The sequence below is a fragment of the Budorcas taxicolor genome, chromosome 16 (genome assembly GCF_023091745.1).
Source record: "Budorcas taxicolor isolate Tak-1 chromosome 16, Takin1.1, whole genome shotgun sequence".
Classification (NCBI taxonomy): Eukaryota; Metazoa; Chordata; class Mammalia; order Artiodactyla; family Bovidae; genus Budorcas; species Budorcas taxicolor.
In genome coordinates, this window is record NC_068925.1 from 38,039,986 (window position 1) to 38,065,514 (window position 25,529).

The 25,529-nt window shown below is 40.2% G+C and overlaps 1 protein-coding gene across 1 annotated transcript in view; it reads right to left on the reverse strand.

Moving 5' to 3' along the window:
- Positions 1–450: 450 nt before the first annotated feature.
- The window catches only part of F5 (coagulation factor V), a 74,842-nt gene continuing 49,763 nt past the window's right edge, over positions 451–25,529 (reverse strand). Inside the window, exons 14-25 of the mRNA XM_052654050.1 lie at positions 23,325–23,487; positions 22,347–22,583; positions 21,251–21,461; positions 18,474–18,653; positions 15,887–16,003; positions 14,930–15,001; positions 13,864–13,967; positions 13,076–13,231; positions 10,661–10,805; positions 7,714–7,865; positions 2,510–2,692; positions 451–597 (exon numbers count right to left, since the gene is read on the reverse strand). Coding sequence (XP_052510010.1) covers positions 451–597; positions 2,510–2,692; positions 7,714–7,865; positions 10,661–10,805; positions 13,076–13,231; positions 13,864–13,967; positions 14,930–15,001; positions 15,887–16,003; positions 18,474–18,653; positions 21,251–21,461; positions 22,347–22,583; positions 23,325–23,487 — 1,867 coding nt within the window. The remainder of the gene's footprint in view (positions 598–2,509; positions 2,693–7,713; positions 7,866–10,660; positions 10,806–13,075; positions 13,232–13,863; positions 13,968–14,929; positions 15,002–15,886; positions 16,004–18,473; positions 18,654–21,250; positions 21,462–22,346; positions 22,584–23,324; positions 23,488–25,529) is intronic.

Sequence of the window (25,529 nt, forward strand, 5' to 3'; positions counted from 1 at the left end):
AGAAATACTGTTTTTTTCCTGTACTCTTAAATCATAGCTCTTTTAAGGGAAAATGTAGGAATGAAAGTTACCCGGGTTTATGAGTGGTTTAAGGAAGTAATGCTTCTTTTATTAATGTGTATAGCATTTAAGAAAACTATAATGAAGAATGTTAATCATATGAGTATTACTTTAGATAGAATTTTTAATCAGTGAAGTAAAAGCCTTTTCTTGTTGGTTCTTGGTGTTTTCCTATCTATATTCAAATTAATGAAGAAATAATAGTCATCATCTTACTTAGTGGTTATCAGGAGTTATATCATATAGGTTTCACATATAAAATTTTATTCTCTAATAGAAAAAAGAGAAATAATGGAAAATTTTTAATACTTAAAATAGCTACAAAATGCATTGCCCACTCTGAGTGGTTTGATATCGTTAAGTCCCTCCTATCTTTTAAAATATTCAATTCTAGTAAATATCACAGCCAAAGAGTTCCAAACGAAGTGCAATACTCTGATTCCATGTTTTAGGAATGACGCGTATAAACCTGGAGATGATTGGTGGGTTGAAAAAGTTCTTCACATGTCCTCTGACATTATTATTTCCTTCGAAAATCTGAAAGCAAAATATGAGAAACTCTTTAATGATGGCATAATGGGTATGGAAATCTTATAACTGAAACTAACATAATATTGTACATCAACTGTATTTCAGTTAAAAAAATCTTACAGGTAATTTTTTGTGTTTTTTAGTTCAAACTGTGGATATCAATGAACACATACAACTTATCACAAAGATGATCCTCAATCAGTTATGAAATCTGACTCCAGACATGCCTCTTTAGGGATATCACCTCTCCAATGATCTGAGTTGAAATAGGAAAAAATAAAGAAATCTGATATGGGGCTGTGAAGCAGCCACAAATACATCTCTACCTTTAGCCTCCTTGTAGTTATGTGACTTTGAGCAAATTACTTATAGACTTTGATTTTCTGTTTTTTCCTCATTGGCCAAATGGAGATAATAGATTTTACCTAGTAGAAGTTGTTGTGAAGATTTTAAGAGCATGTCAACATATTACAAGTGTTTATTAAGCACCAGATAATAAGCATAAAAACGCAGGGTTGCATTTTATTTTAAATGTTAGTAATAGCTAATGATTATGGTTAGTTATTACTAACATTTCAAATAAAATGCAATCACACATTTCTATGTATTAATATCCTTTCTGTCATATGCCCTACATCCTCAACTAAACTGAGTTTGAGGTGTGCTTTTGTCATTCCCAGAAAGTTCCCCAAGATGTACATACATCAGAGACTGAGTCACTATTTGTTTATCAAAATGATGCTTACCCTACTATGAGAACATCCTGATACAGTGAGAAATAAACCAATCCAACCGAAACAAACTGGAGGTTTAGAGAGAGAAAGAGAGATTCAAACCCATTAACTAAGATAAGGGCCGGGTCCATGATGAGCATCCAGTAAACATCCATCCCCTACTCCTGTGTTCCCCCTCCTACTGGTTTCAGCCCAGTTCCCTTTCCTGGAATATTTGGCTCATCTCCTTAGCTTTGCCTCTAGTAAGATTTTAAATCCACATAGCTAGGAATTTAAGAGTGTGATGCATTAGTTCATCTTGCAAGAAATTAATCTCCTCATGGGGAAGGATAACAATTGTTTTCTGCCTAGTAACAGTATGGCACAGAAAGGAATATGGCCATAGGTATTTGATCAGATGTGAGTAACAAGTATAACTAAGCTAATGCTAAAATGATAGGTTTTCTGCTGCTGCTAAGTCACTTCAGTCGTGTCCGACCCTTAGCGACCCCATGGACTGCAGCCCACTAGGCTCCTCCGTCCATGGGATTTTCCAGGCAACAGTACTGGAGTGGGGTGCCAATGCTAATATGGTAGGTTTTGTAGACCCCTGTTATAGATTGTACGTTTGTGTCCTTCCAAAATTCATGTCTTCAAACCCTCGTTCTCAATGAGGTGATATTGGCAGGTGGGGCCTTTGAAAGGTGATTAGGACTAGGAATGGGGGTAGGGCCTTCATGGCATCTCCCTCTGTGTGTGCACACACCGAGGAAGGCCATAGGAAGGCACAGCAAGGAAGACTGCCCTCACCAAAAACCTGCCCATGGTGGCACCCAGATCTAGGATTCTAGCCTCCAGAACTGTGTGAAATAAGTGCTTTTTGTTTGTCACCCAGGCTGTGGTAATTCATTACACAGCCCAAGCAGGCTGAGATGACCCTTTCTTTCACCATCTTCCTCAATCAGAGACAGTTAAACTTCACACCATCCCCTGTCGTTCTCATTATTTTGCAGGTGGCTCAGTCAAAACAGAAAGATAGTATACATGGTCCCTGTCCCAAGACCAGGTCCAGGACTTAGAAGACGTAAGGAGTGATGCACATCAATGCACACTTATCAAATACAAGAGCTATTTGCAAATTTGAGGTATTGGTCTCATCACAGCAGTTTTCAAATTGTTTCCTTTTTGCCAAGATCTCTCTGTACCTTGTCCACCATTGAGGATTTCTCCCTGTAAGGTTTCCAGTCCATGCCCTGGTCACTGTAATGGATGGTGTAGCTCTTCACATACATTTCAGAGGACAGAGACTTGCAACCTTGTGTTACAATCGCAGTTATCTTCTTGATTTTGAGCAGATCAATTTGTAACCACTGATTGTTGTTGTTTGCCTATGAAAATGATTAGAACAATGGGTAAGACAGAGGTTAAAACCTTTGCTTTTTTTTAGATCGAAATACTCAGAAATGCATTGAGGTCAAAGGATTTCTTTTCTGTCTCATCCCTGAGAATTCCCTTTCTCCTAGAATCCTCCCCTGTTCCTTTTCATTTATCATCAGCATGTTTAGAAACTTCTGGAATATTTTACCCATTGGATAATAGTTATTTGTTTACTTGTATTCCTTACTCTTTGAGGGCAGGGACTTAGCTTTGTTTCCAGGTACTAAACACAACGTATGGCACACAGATGGAGCTCAAAAATAAATATATTTTATCTGAGGAAAAAAGTCAATTGCTAAATTATCTAAATATTTTTCTCTTAAGCAAGGTGGTTTAAAATACTATGATGGTATAGTATAAAATGCATTGCAGTATACATTAAGTGCAAATACTGTTTGATTCCCCTTATACGAGATGCCTAGAATGGTCAAAGTCATAGAGTCAGAAAGTATATTGATAGATGCCAGGGGCCATAGGGTGAGGAGGGGTAGGGAAGAGAAATAGGGAGTTAGTGTTTAATGGGGAGAGAATTTCGGTCTAAGAAGGTGAAAAATTTGGGAGCTGGATGATGGTGAGAGTTGTACAACTGTGTGAATGTACTTAGTTCACTGAACTGCCAGTTAAATATGGCTTAAAATAGTATGCTTTATATTATGCAACTTTTACCACAATGACAAGAAAAGAATTAAATACTATGATGATATTATTGACGTTATTTGGGAAAGGACTAGATAGTATACTTTCTCTTACTTATTTTAGAAAAGCTCCAGTTTTCTTTCCATCGCTAATGTCAAATGTCAATAGGAGAAGAGGTCCAATTTCTTCTTTTCTGATATTTCAAATAAACATGTTATTTGAGAGACTTGATAAAGCTACACCCAGGGCTGGACATGCCATAGTAGTTGTCTTGTCTCTGGCCTAAACAAAATGCCTAGTCACATGTTTGGCATTAGGTGTTTAGAGAAAGAAGATCAGAAAGACTAATTGAGTTTTGGAATAACTTGAGATTAATTTTCATCTTTGGGAGATTTATCCTGGCCCATAGTCTCATTTGGGCTTCCCTAGTGGCTCAGTGGTAAAGAATCTGCCTGCCAATGTGGATCGACGCAGGTTCAATCCCTGGGTAAGGAATATCCCCTGGAGGAGGAAATTGCAACCCACTCCAGTGTTCTTGCCTGGAGAATCCCATGGACAGAGGAGCCTGGTGGGCTGCAATCCATGGGGTCTCAAAGAGTCAGACACGATTTAGCAACTAAACAACAATGTAGTGTTCAATTCTATATGAAATAACCAATATATATTTTCTCAACATCACTCATATATATATGGCTGTATGTGTATACACATATGCTACAATCACGTTACTGTATTTTTAAAGCAAATTAATTAAATGTACTGTATTAGATAATTTGGGCTAATTTTGTAACACCCTGTAGTGACATCTGCTGGTGTTTTAGTGTGTTTTCAAGGTTGTGTAGAGTTGATGCTTTTGAACTGTGGAGTTGGAGAAGACTCTTGAGAGTCCCTTGGACTGCAAGGACATCCAACCAATCCATTCTAAAGGATATCAGTCCTGGCTGTTCTTTGGAAGGAATGATGCTAAAGCTGAAACTCCAATACTTTGGCCACCTCATGTGAAGAGTTGACTCATTGGAAAAGACTCTGATGCTGGGAGGGATTGGGGGCAGGAGGAGAAGGGGATGACAGAGGATGAGATGGTTGGATGGCATCACCTACTCGATGGACGTGAGTTTGTGTGAACTCCAGGAGTTGGTGAAAGACAGGGAGGGCTGGCGTGCTGCGATTCATGGGGTCACAAAGAGTCGGACACTACTGAACGGCTGAAATGAACTGAAGGTTGTGTGAATGATACAGCATGCATATAGGTAACTAGAAGATTTTTGTAGGTATATATCTTTTTGTCTCTACCATAAAACAGATAGAGACACTTGTGCACATACCTGCACATGCCTGGTTTGGACTTTCAGCCTCTCTAAAGGAGCTCTATAAAAGACATTTTATACTAATTGATGGTTAAGTGAAACAAATAGTTCTGACCTAAAATTCCCTGGTTGCCTTGCATGGCATGTGGGATCTTAGTTCCCTAACCAGAGATCAAACCCATGCATCTGCAGGGAAAGTACAGGGTGCTTATCACTGGATTGCCAGGGAATGATTATTTTTTATTATCTTATTTATATTATGGGGCTTCCCTTGTGGCTCAGAGGTTAAAGCATCTGCCTGCAATGCAGGAGACCTGGGTTTGATCCCTGGGTCAGGAAGATACCCTGGAGAAGGAAATGGCAACCCACTCCAGTATTCTTGCCTGGAGAATCCCATGGACAGTGGAGCCTGGTGGGCTACAGTCCACGGGGTTGCAAAGAGTCAGACACGACTGAGCGATCTCACTTTCACTATTTATATTATAGGGCTTTTCTGGTAGCTCAGCTGGTAAAGAATCCGCCTGCATTGCAGGAGACCCCGGTTCAATTCCTGGGTCAGGAAGATCTGCTGGAGAAGGGATAGGCTACCCACTCCAGTATTCTTGGGTTTCCCTTGTGGCTCAGCTGGTAAAGAATCTTCCTGCAATGTGGGAGACCTGGGTTTGATCCCTGGGTTGGAAAGATCCCCTGGAGTAAGGGAACAGCTACCCACTCCAGTATTCTGGCCTGGAGAATTGCACTATACAGTCCATGGGGTCGCAGAGTCAGACACGACTGAGTGACTTTCACTTCACTATTTATATTATAGAAATTAAATAAAAATGTTATATAATACTGTCACTTTTATTACTTTAATTTCTGTGGGTCTCAGTTCTCCCCTTTTGCAAAATTGCAAAATGAGTACTTGGGTTGCTTCAGATGGTACAAGGACCACAGATCTGTTTATTTGGAGAGTGGGATTCCTGATTCTGCCACCAGGCTAAACTAAAATTATTTAACTTCCTTTGTGGTTAGACTTGGCTACAATCCACAGAGTCACAGCCTGCAACCCATAGAGTCACAGAGTTGCACACGACTGAAGCAACTTAGCATGGGTGTATGTGTTTAGACCTAAGAGGAAACTCTGGGCCAGATGCTTTATAAAAACCCCTTGCCGTTCTAACATTCTGTGACTCTATGGTAGTTGAGAAATGAATTTCAGGGCACAGACATTGGTCCCCGAGACTATCCAAACGGAGTCTGTGCTAAGTCTCTTCAGTACATCTGAATCTTTGTGACTCCATCAACTATAGCCCACCAGGCTCCTCTATCCTTGAGATTCTCCAGGCAAGAATACTGCAGTGGGTTGCCATGCCCTCCTCCAGGGGATCTTCCCAACCCAGGGATCAAACTTCCATCTCTTATGTCTCCTGCATTGGCAAGTGGATTCTTTAACACTAGTGCCACCTGGGAAGCCCTAAGATGGGGTCCAAACTCTTGTTTACACCACTTGCACCAGACAACTCCCTTTTCCTTTCTGGTGGCCTAATTTAAGATTAGGACACGGAATTCTATAGAGAGTCCAGGGAATTGGAGTGTAGCTTTCTTAAGAGAGGGGCTTCCCTGAGCTATCAACTGATAGCTCAGTTGATAAAGAATCTGCCTACAATGCAGGAGACCCAGGTTCAATTCCTGGGTCAGGAAGATCCACTGGAGAAGGGATAGGCTACCCACTCCAGTATTCTTGGGCTTCCCTTGTGGCTCAGCTGGTAAAGAATTTTTCTGCAATGCAGGACACCTGGGTTCGATCCCTGGGTTGGGAAGATCCCCTGGAGAAGCGAAAAGGCTCCAGTATTCTTGCCTGGAGAATTCCATGGACTGTACAGTTGGACATGACTGAGCGACTTTCACTTTCTCAAGAGAGAGGATTGCTGCTGCTGCTGCTAAGTCGCTTCAGTCGTGTCCGACTCTGTGCGACCCCAGAGACGACAGCCTACCAGGCTCCCCCATCCCTAGGATTCTCCAGGCAAGAACACTGGAGTGGGTTGCCATTTCCTTCTCCAATGCATGAAAGTGAAAAGTGAAAGTGAAGTCGCTCAGTCGTGTCTGACTCCTAGCAACTCCATGGACTGCAGCCTACCAGGCTCCTCCATCCATGGGATTTTCCAGGCAAGAGTACTGGAGTGGGTTGCCATTGCCTTCTCCAAGAGAGAGCGTTAGGTGGATAGAAAATAGGGAACTTGGCTTACGTTGATTGACTGGACTGTTCTGATTTCTTATGGTTTTCTGATTTTCCAGGTCAGTTGAAGAATGAAATAAATATGAGTCAATATTAATAGTTACCCTAGAACTAAGTTACCTTAATTGCTCAATGGGCTAACATCTAGGGCAATATAACTCTCTGTGAGGTGTTTATAAAACTTAGATCACAGATTTAAAAACCTGGTTTGGCAGCATTTTATCATGTCACCAATGTAAAGGAATGTTACAGAGTTCTGAAAAAACAGGAACAAAAAAATTTAAATGACACACTTAAGAAAATAAAGGATAGTGCTAGATTGTGGAGGGAACCAAAGAAGAGAAGATGGTACAAATCTAAATCATTTACTGATAATGTAAGTTGTCTCAATCAGGAGCTGGCAAAATACAGCCCAAGGCCCAGTCTGGCCTACTGCCTGATTTTGTAAAGTTTTATTGGAACACAGCCATGCTCATTCATTTACATATTGTTGATGACTGCTTCCCACAACAGTGATAGATTTGAGTAATTATGACAGAGAATGTATGACTCACAAAGCCTAAAATATTAACTGGCCCTCTGCAGAAAAGTTTTGCCCACCCTTAGTCTAAATCAAGACCACAGAGATGATAACTTCTCTCTGAGCTAAAACTGTCAACACAACACACATCTTCGTTTTCAGACATAGTATCATACTCTGTAGAAACAAGGGAGAATCTTCTGGCTTCCCGGGTTCCCATGTTCCCTGGAGTGAGGGCCTATGCTTTCTTCAGAAAGACTAAGATAACTCCATTCACAGGGGACAGTTTACCTTAGCTTGCCAGGCATTTACACGGCCCTGGGCATTAAGACGAGCAAGGAAGGGTTCCCAGTAATTTCCCCACCAAGACTTTTTAAACGAAGAAGCAGTGATTTGCTTGTTTTCTATCTTTCCACTTTCCATACCCAGCGGTGTGGAGCATCCTGTCAAGAGAAAAGTAATGTGAGTATTTACACACCACCGATACTCCTTTGTGGTATTTTGTACTTCAGCAGAGACAAATAATATTACTGCTAAGTAACAACAAAACAACCATCACACCAATGTTTTCCGTCTATACATGTATTACTTAATGCTCTTAAATAGCTCCATTTTACAAATGAAAAAACAAGCACAGCAAGAAAAAGAAACTTGACTAAAGTAACACTGGTGAAAGAATCAGAAACTAGATTTGAGCCCAGGCAGTCTGACATCAAATGCCATGTTCTAAACATCTAAACTCATTTCCCTCCTTCAGAGAATCATGGAAACTTTGGTCTCTGCTTCCAGGTAGACAATATTCCTAAGTTCAGTTCAGTTCAGTCGCTCAATCGTGTCCGACTCTTTGTGACCCCATGAATCGCAGCACGCCAGGCCTCCCTGTCCATCACCAACTCCCGGAGTTCACTCAGACTCACGTCCATCAAGTCCGTGATGCCATCCAGCCATCTCATCCTCTGTCATCCCCTTCTCCTCCTGCCCCCAATCCCTCCCAGCATCAGAGTCTTTTCCAATGAGTCAACTCTTCACATGAGGTGGCCGAAGTACTGGAGTTTCAGCTTTAGCATCATTCCTTCCAAAGAAATCCCAGGGCTGATCTCCTTCAGAATGGACTGGTTGGATGTCCTTGCAGTCCAAGGGACTCTCAAGAGTCTTCTCCAACACCACAGTTCAAAAGCGTCAATTCTTCGGCACTCAGCCTTCTTCACAGTCCAACTCTCACATCCATACATGACCACAGGAAAAACCATAGCCTTGACTAGACGGACCTTAGTCGGCAAAGTAATGTCTCTGCTTTTGAATATACTATCTAGGTTGGTCATCACTTTTCTTCCAAGGAGTAAAACATCCATGTATATACATGAAAGTGAAAGTGTTAGTTGCTCAGTCATGTCCTACCCTTCACCAATTGGACTGTAGCCTGCCAGGCTCCTCTGTCCGTGGGATTCTCCACGGAAGAATACTGCAGTGGCTAACCATTCCCTTCTCCAGGAAATCTCAACCCAGGGATCAAACCCATGTTTCCTACATTGCAGGCTGTTTCTTTACCATCTGAGCCACCCAGGATGCCCCTATGTATATAAAGTATCACAGAGACAAGACACTTTGTTCTTGCTAGTAAATCATGTAGACATTTTCTTGAAGTGATACCTTAATTTCTTCAAGAAAAAAGAGGCTTAAAAGAAGAATGTCTATCATAGATACTAATTATATAAACATAAAAAAAGTGAAGAGATCTTATAATTAATACTTCTTGTATAGAAAATGGAGGTTTTAAACAGACTAGCATTGTTGAATGTCACATTTTAGGGTAGCTTGACTCTATGACCTGAACAAACGACCAGTTCACATCATAGACCATATGGAAAGGAAAAAAATAATGACTTAAAGAGCTGTTTCAGGGCTTCCCACGTGGCTCAGTGGCAAAGAATCTGCCTGCTAATGCAGGAGATATGGGTTTGATCTGTGGGTTAGGAAGATCCCCCTGGAGGGAGAAATGGCAATCCACTCCAGTATTCTTGCCTGGAAAATTCCATGGACCAAGAAGCCTGATGGGCAGTTCATGGGGTCGTAAAGAATCAGACACAACTGAGCATGCACACGCTATACTATGGAGCTGTTTCAAGTTTTCCTGCTTATACAAAATTTGCATTTTATGTGGAGGATGTTATATACCATGGTTATCTGGGCATGGGTAAAATGCCCTTTCCATATCCCTCATGAATATCAAGAGTTTATTGTATTATTATCTGCTTTGATAAGAAACTGATTCCAAGGTTCAGTTACTTTCTCCGCTGTGAGCTGTACTTTTTCCCTCTACCCTGAGAGAAGGTGCTGTACCTTCCCAGTAGGTGTGCTGCAGCAAGTTTTAGGTATGTTTGTATATTGATCTCCCTCCTCCCTCAGCCCTTGAGCAACTTGGTGGTGCCTGGATCAGCCAAGCCCAGGGTGGTCTGTTTCATTCTTTTACTGTGGACTGTGAGACTAAGGTTATATTCTATATATGCTTTGAAGTAAAAAATGTTGGAAAGTACCACTCTAAGAGAGAAGAATGTTTGATGAGCACCTTAAACATCTTATTATATATAGAAGAATTTTATTATTGCCATTTATGATTGCCTAGATTTATATATACCACAGGTCACATTACATCCCTTGAAAAACTGAAACTTACTTAGAAAAGGCTTGGGTACCTACATAGAATGTGAAACAGAATACAGAGTTCAACCAAGGTTTCAGGAAGTTGGGAAGCAGATTTAGTTCTCAAAAACAATTATTGAATACCTAATATATCCAGTAATGTTGCAAGATACTTTTATTATCTTAAAGTCTGAGTGACCTGGTTGGAAGGCTTTTAGAAGGGTCAGACCCAGTTTGACTCTCAATTCTTATTGAAAGTGGGCTGGTGGAGGTCATGCTTTGCTAGGGTCCTTCTTTGGAGGGTCAGAGCAGTGTCCATATGGTCCAAACATTGTTCAGAGAGATGGTGCCTGCCTTCTGGCTGCTAGAACCAGTCTCAGTCTAGATCATTCCTTGAATGGAACCTGTGTTTCACAGAGGTTTTTCTAGGAGCCTTAGTAATTGGAGAAAACTAAAAATTCTACTCATTCTCCCATATGCCCCAAATTTTGATTTGATGAATAGCAGTGAAAAAATGTCCATGGGGTCGCAAAGAGTTGGACACTACGGAGAGACTGAACTGAACTGAGCAAGAAAATAATGCATCTGTGTTCCTTACCATTAACCTCACAACCTTGCAGTTCCAATCGAAGGGCAGGTTTGTTATAGGATCTAGTTGGAGAGATCCTAATGTATCTAGCCACAACAGGTGGGTCAATCTGATTCTCTTTGATTGTAGAAGCATCTGAATTGCCACCAAAATACTAGAGGAAAAGAGGAAATTTTAGTTATGTAACAATTATCTATAAAGTGATTTTATAATAAAATTTTCATCCAGTTTAATATTGTAATATTACGTTTCAGGTAGCCTGAGTCAAATTAATTTGGTCTTAAAAGATAATTGGGAAGACTTCTACTTCAGGAAGATAGTATAGATGAATTTTGCCCTGTTCCTCCTACTGAGTACAACTGAAAACATAGAAAGACTCTGAAAGGTGGAGAAGAGAAGACAGACTGGCTAGGGTTCTCGGGACCCAAGGAACAACACGTTGCCAGTCCCCTGGGTTTTCTTTTTACCTCATATACAGACTTATAAGTAAGGAAGCCGGGAATCAGGAGCCACCAATAGGTACAGACAAACATACAAACAAAAACAAAATAAACAGCGAAAGCATTTTTTCTCTGGCCTCAGGACCAGGAAAAGGCAGTCTAGCAAGACTGAAAACTTGTAGGCAACAATTGTTCTACTTTAAGCCAAACACCATAGGTTAGAAAACACTGTGTCCCCCTTCCCTACCAACAGCTGCAAAGGCTAGATGGGGAACCTAGACTCCCATGCTCATGAGACTGTAATGAGGCACCCCAACACTGTCACTGGAGTGGTGTCAGAGAAAACAAAATAGAGACCCCGGACTTCCATCTCTTCTATCTTATAATAAGGCTCTCACTCTTGTAGTGTCAGTGGAGACCATTCCATCCTTACCTATTTGCAAGGAGGAGAAGGGTCCCAGCTCACGTGTCAACAGAGGAGGCCAAGTGGAGAATGGACTGTGACCTCTACCTGGCAGTAAAGAGGCTGTGTCCCATCCCCCTTCCCTGGCAGAGCAGTGTCAGAAAGAGCCAAGGAAAATCAAAGATAAGAGCAGATATCAGTAGCATTGAAAACAGAAAAGCAATAGATAAGAGCAATCAAACAAAGGACCAGTTCTTTTAAAAGATTAAAGAAAATTGGCAAATCTGTACTAAGACTGATAAAGCAAAAAAGAGAAGAGATTCATGTTACCAGTATCATAAATGAAATAGGCAATATCACTACAGACCCTACACAAATCAAAAGGACAGTAAGGGAATAATACAAATAACCTGTACATGTATATTTAACAACTTAGAAGAAATGACTCAAGTGACTGAGAAAACACAAACTATCCCAATTCACCCAAAATGAAATAGATAATCTGAATAACATGTAACTATTTAAAAAAAAGAATTCGTAATTTTAAAAGTCCCAGAAAAGAAATCTCCAGGTCCACGTGGCTTTTACTGGTGAATTATACCAAAAGTTTAAAGAATTAACATCAATACTAGATAATCTCTTCCAGAAAATAGAAGAGCATACCTAATTTATGTTATGAAACTAGTATTATTCTCACATTAAAACAAAAGGACAGTAGAAACAAAACTATACACAGATAACCCTCGCAAACATAGATGCAAAAATCTTTAAGCTATGGACTTTAATCTGTGTACTCTCTGCAATACTGATTGCTAAGACTCATAATTTAAGGTTTTCATGATCTATTCTAAGGTTATAGTGCAAATGATTTATTATAAGAAATAGCTAAATGATGACATAGAAGATAGTAAAATAGTAAAGGATTTACGGAAAAAAATGAAAGTGATTCAAGGTTATTAGTATAAAAACGGTGGACTGATCCTTGTATTCAGATAGCTTTCTTTGGAGAGAGGGGATAGGGAGGAGGGGAAGGATTGGAGTTGAAATAATTGGGTCATTGGGAATAACCCAGTGAGAAGATCCTTTGGAAGATCCAGCAGGGGAACATCACTCCTCGGGCATGGCAGCAAAAAAAAAAAAAAAAAAAAAGAAACATGAGAATCACTACCTCACAGCATTGCTCGTATTAACACTGCTATTTCCTTCATTTGGGGCTTCCTTCAGTTACACTGAACTAAAGAACAAAATAAAATGTGAGAGCAAAATCAAAAATTGGTGGCCCAATTTTAGCATGGGCTCTTTAAGGCACACAACCAGATATTCTGCTATATATCATCTGCCAATCTGAGAAGTTTGGATACTTAGTTTGATGATAAAGAGATTTTTCTTGCAAGTTTTATGGAGTTTTGAAATTTTAGAAGTTAAGGTTATTTTTTTAGTTTATAATATACAAACACATCACTTTACCACTTTTCTTCATAAAACACTAAAAATGCCGTTTGTATTTATAACACCCAAAAGGTGTTTTTCAAAAAGATATAGTAACCCTAGGCTTGGGAGGAAACAGCAGTGCCCACAGACCATCACATTCTCTGTGCTGTTCCCTTTGAAGATCCGCCAGTTTTTCTGATCAGAGCTGTAAGCCACACAGAACTCGGTGGTGTAGTAGGGCTTCAGGTAGTGTTTGGCGCCCTGGGTCTGGATCCCTGTGAGCAGGACTTCCTTTTGCATGTCTACCTGCAATATAGCAAAGCCATTGAGCAGAACTATCCTTGTCAACAAGTCACATACACACTGCCTGAAGTCACTGTACAGCTAACTTTCTTTAAAACAAAATAACAGCAAACAAACTAATAAAATGGCTAGGTGCAATCCATATTTGAACACAGGATACCTGAATTTGAACCCAGACTCAACCAGAAATTAGTTGTGTGTGACATTGGGAAGTTAGTTAATCCCTCCATATCTTAGTTTTTTTCATCTATAAAACTGGATATTGCTAGAACTAACGTCACAGGTTTTGAGTATGTAAAGTACTTAGAATGCTGCCTAGCACCTAGTAATTGCCATTTCCCCTAACAGCATTGCAAGAACAGCAAGAAGAAATTATTAAACCACTGTCATTTTTATTATTACAATAGTAGTAACTATTATCAGGTTGGGGCTTCCTAGGTGGCTCAGGCAAGGCAGGAGCCAGAGGTTCAATCCCTGGGTCGGGAAGACCCCTAGAGGAGGAAATGGCAAACCACTCCAGTATTCTTGCCTGGAGAATCCCATGGACAGAGGAGCCTGGTGGGCTACAGTCCATGGGGTTGCAAAGAGCTGGACATGACTGAGCATGCATGCATTATCAGGTTAGTAAGACATACCTGGATCCAAGGTTGAGGGTTAAATTCTGTTGAAAGTTTTTCTGCGATCCAAGCATTGTATGATCCACCATTGTTTAATCTTGCTAATTTGGGTTCCCAGTAACCTAAATACAAAAGAAGAAAATAATTTATTCAGAATTAAAGCGAACATCCAACTAGCAATTTCTCAAGTGAATTTAGTCCCAGTGGAAAATCAGATTTCTAAAGGAATGTCTGTTTTAGTTAGGAAACCAGGCAATGGAAACAGGCCTCAGCTACTAAGTCAATCCCTGATGATGAAGTCTTGGTTTCAGGCCTGTGCTTGGACAGCTGGCAACCACCACCCACCCCCTTTTCTTGAATATAGGTCATGTTTATTTTTTCTCAGTTATGCTCATGTGGTTTCTGCTGAGTGTGCCTGCCTAACAGAAAGATATGGGGCAGATTTATGGGAGCCTCGCGATCCTTTCCCCCTGGAGGAGGAAATGGCAACCTACTCCAGTATTCTCCAGTCCATGGAGAATCCCATGGACAGAGAGAGGGCTACAGTGCATAGGGTCGCAAAGAGTCGGACATGACTGAACAGACTTAGCTTGTACACATGCATGATCCTTTACATTTGACCTCTTGATCTTGGCAAGAATTTGAAGGCAAAGAGAGGAAATTGAGGAGCTTGTGATGCACAGTGGGTGAACAAAAAATTTCTTGAATAGATGAATGGTTGACACAGCAAAGAGGTCTATTAATGGGAACTATATTATGTTGCCTGTAAGACCCTGTGGTTCTGGCTGGAATATTACACAGTTTAGTCCCATTGACACTTTTACAGTCTATAAAAAAAATCAGTGATGAGTAAATTCTGCTTAGAAAATACACATAACAAAGTAAAGTTCCATGGCTAGAGATTATATCTCTGGGGGGTCAGTAATTAGATATTTTACTGCTCTCTTACTATCAAAATGTGGTAGAAAAAAGCCTTGAGGGGAGCAATGACCCATGGAGGAAGGGTCATCACATATGGTTTTGCAGGCTATATACAGCACAGCTGTAGGAGGTCCCTTTCACAGGCTATGACGCTACTACTTACCCCAAAACTCAGAAGCCTGGATCTGTGAGTCAGCTATCAGGCCAGTGCTTAGTCCCATTGGCATCTTACATTCTACAAGAAATAGAACAATGAATAAACTTTGCTTAGAAAGCACATATAACAAAGTAAAATCTCCATGGCTAAAGATATACCTCTTCTGGGTCAGTAATTAGTTGTTTTCACCTATCTGTGTGGCAGCTGACTTAAATATGTCTGATCATAAAATCATAAATGCACTGGCAAGACTGATATTTAATAGAAATGAAAATTAATGACACCTTAGTGGAAAACAACTTATCCGGAAGTGCAAATAGTTTTTAAATTGATTTCCATCTTTTTGTATCTTAAAATAAGCCATTTTACAATATTAAGTACTACCCTTCATAAGACTGTGTTCTCAAAAGTTGACCTGAAAGTTACAATGTTATTTATGTCCTGAACAAAGAAGCGAATGCTAGCCACTGAACTATTTGGATGTTGACACAGTGCTTGGTACTCAACAGTTGCTTAATAAGTGCTGGCTAAGCTGGCTGGCTGGATTAGTGGATGGACAGATGGAAACTGTGTTTCTTGAATACCAAAATGCCAAGTTCAGTGACTATCTTGGTCATAGCTGAATTCCTGATATCTTTCCCTTCCTCTACTCTAGAAGTCTGGAGAATTTCTCACATGTGCTTTCCCATGGTTCACGAATCACAAAGGAGGATGCTTTATTTCACTTCAGTAAATGAGAGGAATGCCTTTGGTTTGAACCATTTAGTTTAAGATTCCTGGCGGACTGATGATTGCAGTATAGTCAGACTCTAGGTCAGAATAAAAGCAATTACTGCTACAAATCATGCCTCTGTTATGTCAGAGTTCTCAGAGTTGAATATTTCCAACCTAAAACTTGGTGATATTCTAGGAACAGGTACTCTTCTGCTAAAACAAAGAAATAACGTGGCTCTTAGATGATACCTCTGTCTACGATGAGAAATGGTGTCTGCATCCCTGCTCTCTGAATTTCTCCAACTTCTGTGTCTAGGAGCCACCAGCCAGGTTTTGATGCCTTCATTTCAAGAGTTTTAAATGAACCTAAAATAAAAGGCAACATTGCATACCCAAAGATTAACAGGCTAACACTGGTTGACTCCTATCAAAGAATCCTAAAATCTCTGCAGAGCAAGTGATTTAGAATATAACTTGAGTTAGCCGTTTCTCTTTAGACAATATTACAGGTGTATCAAAACAAACAACAACACACACACACACTCACTAAAAACAAATTGCCCTGGGACCTTAAAAAATCTCCAATACCCCTTGCAAAAAGAAATTTTTCATTTATCTAAATATCATGTTACAAGTTAACCCATACATAATGCAGCTTATCAAAGCAACCTTGAATGATAGTCATTGGGCCTCACAAATATTGTACATGTTTCCTTCTCTTCATTTTTCTAGTTTTTCTTTTTTATGTGAGAAAATAAAAATAAAACATCCTTCCCTCATGTTTCATTTTTTCTATGAAGTTTACATTTTAGATAGAGGCATACAAACATTGTTTCAGAAAAGCACTGAAAGAATGAAATTTCTGAAACCTCTGATTATTCATTCTGGTATTTAACATTTCCTACCACCAGTTAATACTTATATTCTATCGCCTATGACTTGTGACCATTTCCTAGATTGTGAATAAAAAGTAATTGCTGATGGCCCTCCTCCTCAGACACACTAAAAAAAGATCTTCTACTCTCTAATGCAGGTGTTAGGTGTGAAGATTTAAGTGGGCCAGTTCCCTGACCCACTTCTCCCAGGCTTGTGGAAGGGATAACTGATCTGGTAATACTTGGTGAGAAGTTAGGGGTGAGCCTGACCTAACCCTTTCTGTCCCTGATTTTAATAGAGTGGCTTCTGATAGCTTTGTTAATGAGAAACTGGTGTGTTGCAAACAGAATCCGCTTTTCCCCCCGTGTGCGAGAGTGCTAAGTCGCTTCAGTCTTTCTTTCTGTAGTGTCCTATTGGGGTGTGTCAAACTGAAGGCTGAAGGGCCTGAGTTTGCTAATGAGCCTTAGCAGCAGGACAATCCCATTTTCAGGGTGTATGCCAGCAATAAGTACATTCCTTATTCCAAACACAAAAAATTACATACACTGTAATTATTTTTGTTTGTTCAGCAGATTTGTTCAGCACTTGTTTCACGTGTTCAACCCTTCTGAGTGTGTGTGCAGCCCCAGATAGGCAGAAGTTTCAAGGAACCTCCTGCTGTGAGGCTCCAGCTTACTCAGTGTGTGATTTGTTGTTGTTTTAGTCACTCTCCTGCTGCTGCTGCTAAGTCGCTTCAGTCGTGTCCGACTCTGTGCGACCCCATAGACGGCAGCCCACCAGGCTCACCGTCCCTGGGATTCTCCAGGCAAGAACACTGGAGTGGGTTGCCATTTCCTTCTCCAATTTTAGTCGCTCAGTTTTGTCCAGTTCTTTTATGATCTCATGGACTGTAGCGCACAAGGCTCCTCTGTCATGGAATTCTCCAGGCAAGAATACTGGAGTGGGTTGCCATGCCCTCCTCCAGGGGATCTTCCCAACCCAGGGATCAAACCCATTTATCCTGCATTGGTAGGCGGGTTCTTTACCCCTTGTGCCACCTGGGGAGTCTCTCTTCCCCCATCCTTAACCACATCGGGCCTGTTTGGACTAGTGTGCCTACTTCTGAGGCTGATTCACACAGCAACTTCCCCACTCAAAATCCTATCAAGGAATTGCCTTGACTAGCTTCTCAGATACCATTTGTGGAAGGAAGGCTGCTTATTAAAAATGCAGACTGCTGGGCTCCTGCCCAAGTTCCACCAGATCAAAGCATCTGCATTTTAACCAGCTTTGTAAGTTTTTATTATGCCTACTACAGTCTGAGGATCAATGGCATCAAACACACTCCTACTCACACAGCTACAATCAATACACACCTACAAGCAATTCACTGGGAAACAAAAATCATTTTTGATGGTTGTAGTTTGTTTAAACCTAGTCATTATTTTGCATATGAAAAGATTTAAATACTAATTTTTCTTTGGCTTTTATAATCATTTAAAAAATATATTCTTCACTTCATAAGTCAGTTTAAGATTCAGATTTCGACAGCCCAAAGATATCAGAGTGATAAGGAGTAGAATTCAAGAACACTGAAATCCTGGTTAGTCTCTGATTTCTGCCCAACAGAATGTTTTAGATGCCTGCTCCTTGTGGGATTCATTTTGTAATCTGCTTAAGACCTGGCCTGCTTGACACATAATAGCTTGGGAGAACCTGCACTAGACACAGCATCTCTGTAGAACCAAGCTGGTCTGGAGATTTAGTCTGCACTGTGCTGCAAACAGTGCAGACACTGGCTGAGTCTTCGGTACTCTGCATGCAGTTTTGGAATATAGCTTTGCCCAGGATCCATGTCAGAGCCCATGCATGACTGCTTTGGAAGGAGATGCACAAAGAGGGAATGGGAGAGAGTTACAGATGCTAAGTTACAGCCTCGCCATTTGTTACTGGGAGCTTTTTCCATTGCCAAGAATTTTACCAGGCATAAGGGGCCAAACCCCTAACTGGTGCTGTTGAGTGCCGTTTTCTAGCAAGGTCTGGCCATGAAAGTGAACCACGTGAATGTCTCGGGAGCCGCCTAAGTTCAGCAGGTGCAGCCTCACCCACTCTTGCTCGTACATTCTCAGGCCGGGCAAGTTGTAGATCATCCCATTGATGGCTGAAAGGACAGAAAGTTGCAGTCAATTAGAAATCTGTGTCTACCAGGAGAGAGGCTGGTAAGGAAATATAGGGCCTTCCACTCACCACCCATCTTCTTTATTACTTGCATGCCTACCCACTCCCCAACCCTGCCCAGGCGTGGTAAGGGACCTCCTACAGTTCCTAATATCAGTGAGAGACTGAAACAGAACCACTTCTCCTCCTCACACCAGCCTGAGGCAGAAGTGTGGGTGAGTCCCCTTTCAAAGCAGTTTATCACTCTTTTCCTCAAATTTACATGTTTCCTGTTCTGTGCTTTATCCATTTATTCTTTACATTTATAATATGAATTCCCCTGGGCTACTTAAAAAGATAAGGACTAATTTGGGCAGATAAGTAAAATCTAGTCTTTAGAGAAAAGAAGGTAAGTAAGAGGATATGCAGTGTATCACCCTAAGGCCTCCGAAATTCAGAAAGAGTTCCAGGCAAAGTTAGGAAGCTGCTCTTTATCTTTGTTGGACCCACCAACCTTAGAGATTCATGTTTATCCTCTCATTTGTCTGCATGCTCCTCTGCCCTTTTCCCAGCTGGGATGTCCAGGGTTCTCAGACTTTATCAACTCTCCCCTTACTGAAGTGTGTATGTTTTTAAGCATCTGATAAACCTGGTCATCTTAAAAAAGAATGCATATAAAATTTTAATGATAAAGCTTAGGGCCACCTTGCACTTAATTGGGACTGAAGTGAGGGAAGTTTTGCTGGTGGTGATAGCTGTTGTTGTTTATTCCTCTAAAGTTAAAGGAACTATTGTGGAATTTCAGGAACCAAGCAAATGAATTTTTGGAGGGAGAAGAGTTGAGATCATTTTGGCCCCCTTAAAATTATATCAGGTATGAGAGCACCTGTCTACATCCTCATTACATCAGCCTCACTTCCTCATCTTAGTTTCAGTGAATAGATCTCCTAAAAATAAAGGTTATCTCCAGCAGTTATTAAGTCAAACCATTACATTAGGATAGAGAAGAAAAGATGCTCAAAGTATCAAGTGCTCAATAAACATTTGCTGAATTTAGCTGAGTGATAGAGTTCATTCATTCGTTTATTAATTCAACACATATTTACTTAGTGCATACTGCAGAGGCCAGGCATAGGTGGTCTGCTTATCAAATACCCTGATAAGTTCGACAGTAGAAGATTACCAAATTACAGCAATTTAGATGACATTACATTTAAAACTAAAATTAAACAGGATGCATTTTAGTCTTTCCTTGAATAATCAGGAAGCAGGGCCTCGAGGGTACTCAGCAAGTAAAGGACATAACCACAAGACAGCCTGCCTGCTTCTGCAGTCTGTGCTTTCCCACTGGGTTGAGAGGTTTTCAGAGGATGTGCTTCCTACCTTGAGACCAAGCACCTTGGGCTGAAAGGCCTAGAGATGGTAGGAGAAGAGAAAAGAAAGCTCTGCCTGGAGTCTCTTGGTCAGCTCTCAATTGACTCTATTCTAGACTGCATAATAGAATTTTTTAAACTTGTGTGACAAGCAGAGTCCAGAGGGTGGGGTTTTGGAGCAGATTGTAAATCATATTGTTTTCTTACAGGTGAGATCAGATTGAATTCTACAATTGTAGAAGTTTAATTAGGAAAAATAAGCTAAAAAGGGGTAGCCTAAGTAGGTAAATGGGGTGGGAGAGGGAGCATAGGCCAGCTTAGCCTTGATGACTGGCTGGGAGAGGTGGCAGTGAATTGAATATTGCTTATAATGTCTTTTTTTTTTTTTTTTTTAATTCTTGAAGCAATAGCAACTTTCTTCTTTCCTATTACATTGAATGACTGACCCATCACCCAAAGCACAGGACCTTCCTGATCAGAAATCTCATAGCAATCACCTCTATTCATCAAACTCTGAAAACAGGATCTTCATTTGTTTTCTAATTCCTAAATTCTTTAGAAATTTAGGATTTCTAAATCCTAATTACTTAGGATATCGTTGTTCACCATATCCTAAATTCTGCCTTTCCCTAAAACTGTAATTCCACTGCCAATTTACTGACTAAATTCCCAAATGGATTTCAGCGTAAATATACTTTTCCCTCTTTTCCCACCCAAATGCTGTCTTGGCACTCTTCCTCCTTTACCTGGCTACCTAGTTTCCTAAATCACTTTCTTCTCATATTCTTTGAGTTCCACCTGTGAACTGCTAAGAGTTACAAATATGACAGTCATTCTTATTTTGGAAGTATGTGTGGGCGATCACTTCTACATAAATAATTGATCCCTTAGAGATCAAGAAACAGATTTATTAACTGTTTAATTGCAGAACAATACTAATTCCTTTCCCATTTATGTTACCAGCTGAAGCCCAGTGACTTTTGTTGTTTGGTTTGGGTTTGTTTTGCAGCAGCCTTGTGTGCTATCTTTCAGATTTTGTCTGCTCTCTTTCACCTACTGTCACCTGGCAGGTGACATCAGCCTCGTAGACATTTAAGGATCTGGTTTTAGTTAGAGCTCCTGTTTCCACAGAAGCATCTTATATCTGATTTTGAGAAGACCTGTGGGCAGGAATCACTGTCACCCAGTAAGTTGGTTCAGAGATGAGATCAAAGTCAGAGGAAAATACCATGAAACTCATGGGAGTTTTTGACTTCTGAGGATGCGTGTCTCCAAGACCTTGTGGGCTTCTTGTCATAATACCAGCTCTTCTTTTCATCAAAGACCATAAAAAGTAGGACAAATTCTCTCATGTCCACAGGCATGTTGGTCTCCTTATGAAGTGTCCCTTTCCGGCAGATCAGAAGAGGCCCTATCAAGCCTGAATGGATATCTTTCTCCTGGAAGACAGTAAGAGCAGACAGCACACATTCACGGTTTCTCACGATTTTCTTTGCTCTTCTGACAATCACGGATCCTATTGAAAAGGAGACCTTCTCAGAGGCTCTGGAAGATTATAAATGAATTATAGCTTAATAAACCTGGATATTTATTGTCTTCATTCTGTGATGCTCATATTGCCTTCCTCTGATCAATCCCTTATTTCAACATGGTAGTAATGATAATTATGGTGACGATAATGATAGGGATACTATTATAAATACTATTTATTGAGTATCTGTTAGGTTAAATATTTCCCCTGTAGTATCTTCTTTAATTCTGACAACAATCCTATATGGTAAAAAATAAATTCATTGATTGAACAAATATTACCAAGTGCCTACTTTACATGCTATGTACGGTTGCCTCCTTTTTAACTCTGGGAACAGTGGCTGACAGAGATCAAGTAACTTTCCTAGGGCTACACAGTAAGTGATAGGATAGAAATTGAAATCTAAGTCTATGCTCTCTCTACTACCATCAAAATGGAGGAATCTTGAATTTATAGTTCTTTTATTTTAAAAAAAGAAAAAGCAGGAGATAACTTTCTCAAGGAAAGCTTGTTCAAGGAAATTGCAGATAAACATCTTCCTCTGTAAAGCAGTCACTCTAACTGGGGCTAACCATTTAAGTAATCCTTCCTCCTTCCCACTGAACAAATGCTTCTCACTGTCTTCTGAAGATCTGCATGGAGAGTCCCTGGTTTTCGCAGCAGTTGACTGTGGACGCTGATCCTTACACATGCCTCATGTAAAGCAGGAGAGATATTTACCAGGAAATCGTGACATTCCATTTGATGGACTCAACTTAGGGGAACGACAAAAATTTTCAGTGGCTATGCTTACTGGGTTCACTGCTGAGTAGTAGGCCCAAGCCCGACAGGCAGATCCAGGGTTTTCTGGCCCGGATCGTGTAGTGGCGTGCCATACATAGGTATAAGTGCTATTGGGCTGAATAGCATTGTCTTCCTTAAACCATTCAGGAGAGTCATCTTCATAAGTCTTTCCTTCTGATGATTTTTCATAGGAAAGCCCATGGGCATGAAGAGAATATGGTCTGGATGCTAAATTTTTAAAACGAACCTGAAAAGAAAGGAATGATTCACAAATGTATTTAAGCTTAATAAAGCCCAACCCCCCAAATGTCAGCATATGGGCTAAACTGGATGGCTATTCAGTTGAATCTAAGATATATTGAATGCTTAGAATTGCAAAGTAATTTTTGTGTATTATTTAATCTAATTTTACAACCATCCAATGAGATAGGGCCCATGTAGTTTTCTCCAGAAACACCAAAACAGGTTTGTTTTTAGGCTCAAAGATTATCTACAAATGAAATGATAAAGATAGGTGCTACAGATCTGAAAATGAATGAGGCTTTGGTTTTACTCACAATAAGATTTCAAGCTACTGGTGTAAAGAGATATGTACATGTGAATTTCAGTTAAAAATATGGAGACAAAAGGTACTGTAAACAAAGTATGGATGGGATTTGGTGGGAATGCCTGGGAGGAGCAATTCAGTTGAATGTTTAGGAGAGCTTGGGAGAATTAAAGAAAGTTTCTTCAGAGAGATGGAATTGGCCTATATAACATGAACAGGAACTTGGCAGGGGAAGAAATAAAATTGTGAGATCATTTCTTTTTTTTTCTTGAAGAGTGGAAAGTGAGTTGGTAAGCAGTCTTGAAAAGAAATGTAGTTATATGTTAATTTTAGAAAATAAATAAGTCACCTACAGCTTTCTTGCCATTTCCATCTCTACAGCCCTCTGGTGCTTGTGGAAATTCCTCTGATGATCTTATCAATGCTCGAAAGATAACTTACTTGTATAACATCATCCACTTCAGCTCTAATGACTGGACCAAGTATGCCAAGATGTTCTTCATACTCCCCCTGAGGATCAAGTTTGGTAAAAGTGCTATCAAGGTACTTTCGGAAAACTACTTTCTTGTATACGGTGTCCTCTGGAACATCATCAGTGTCTTCACTGAAATGAAAGTAATAGCATTTGTTTAAAAGAACAAATTAAAGACCATTCAAAGAATTGAGGAAATTCTGTTTCTGAACATAGCATCTAGTATAAACAAGATATTTGAAAATATTTAATGAACAAATGAATTAAAATATAAGTGACTAAAATCATAACCCAGTAAATATCATTTAGCTCCCATCTCACATATTGTTTCTAAGCATATTCTCCTATGACCCTTTAGACTGGATCAAATCTCTCTAACACTCCCTAAATTTCTACAAAGTTACTGTAGTATATATAGTAAATCCCTGTAGTATTCTTATAGGGTTTCTATAGTATATATAGTAAAGTATATACTATTTATTTGTGATATTATCTATTAAAATCTGACTCTACCATTAGAGTGAAAGCCCCGTGAGATCAGGGACTGTGCTTAGCTTGCTTATAATTTTTATTTCCAGTGCCTAGCAAGGTACCTGGCTAATAGTAAGCAGATATTTATTTTATGTATTAATGAATAAGGCTTCCCAGGTGGCTCAGCAGTAAAGAATCTGCCTGCCAATGCAGGAGAAGGGGCTGGATCCCTGGGTTGGGAGGATCCCCTGGAGGAGGAAATGGCAACCCACTCCAATATTCTTGCCTGGAAAATCCCATGGACAGAGGAGCTTGGTGGGCTACAGTTCATGGGTGTCGCAAAGAGTCAAGCACAACTTAGTCACTAAACAACAACAACTCCAATTAATGAATGACAAATATAATCAGATATCAACATAGCAGATTTTAATTTTAAAAGTAGAGAAAGTCATGCAATGGAATAGTGCCAGGGTTTGGGACAGGCAGATGATAAGGGTCAGTTGATTTAGAGGGTCACCTCTGTAAAGGCCCCTGGATGGGTAGGTGTTTTATATTCTGAAAGTAGCCACTCTCCCCACATTTGCTTTTGCTAGATCACATCATTCTGTATGTGGTTTACCAGCTCAGCCTGGGGCTAGAGCATATCAGATTTTCCTACTGAATATTAAATTTCCCTAGAGTCTGGGTGGTTTAGTCGCTAAGTTGTATTCAACTCTCGCGACCCCGGATAGAGGAGCTTGACAGGCTACAGTCCATGGGATTCTCCAGACAAAAATACTGGAATGGGTTGCCATTTCCTTCTCCAAGAATCTGGGAAACAGGCCAGAAGCTCACCCATGAATCTCATAGTATTTGTTATACAATACAAGCCATTATTAGAGAATCCCATTCTGCCTACTTTCTAGTCTTGCTATGCTAGTAATCCCGTGCTTCCAGACTCTAAGCATGGTATACAGTCCCCTAGAACATACATGAATGTGTGTGCTAAGTCGTTTCAGTCATGTCTGACTCTTTGTGACCCGATGGTCTGTGGCTGGCCAGGCTCCTCTGTCCATGGGATTCTCCCAGGCGACACACATGATGTTTTGAAGGAACTGGTTTCATCTCTTTACACTCTAGAAAACCTTACTCCCTCAGAAACTTGCTTAGCAATCCCCAGATAAACTGCTTATTCTCATATAGTAAAGGGTGTTACAGTTAAATAGGAAGTCACAGGAGAAAGTCTCTTAAACTCAAGTTTAAGAGAGTTTTAATATGGAAATGTCTGGCACCAGACGTTAACTGGCACCAGATTAATGAAATAATTTCTCTGAATCACACCATGTGTTGTGTTTACTTACTCTAGTTGCACTTTGATTTTAATTTATTAGGGTAACAGCTAGCTTTTGTGAAAGCTATGAGCTATATTTAGACAGTATAAATATGGCCATCAGCTACCATGTCATCAGCTATACCCAAGAATTTGTAGTTGCTTTTTGTACCCTTTCTCTTCTTTCTCTGTCTTGTCATCCCAGAATACAGAACCCAGTCCAATGTGGTTTTCCATAATTGAGAAAATTAAAATGAAAACTAACTTTAAAAAATGCATGTCAATCCATTAAAAACTCTCTGTTGTCAGTCCACTTACAAAATTGCATCAACTCCTTCAACTCTATGGTTGAAAAGTGGCTAGAACCCTAAAATGTTAGAGCTGAAGCAGATCT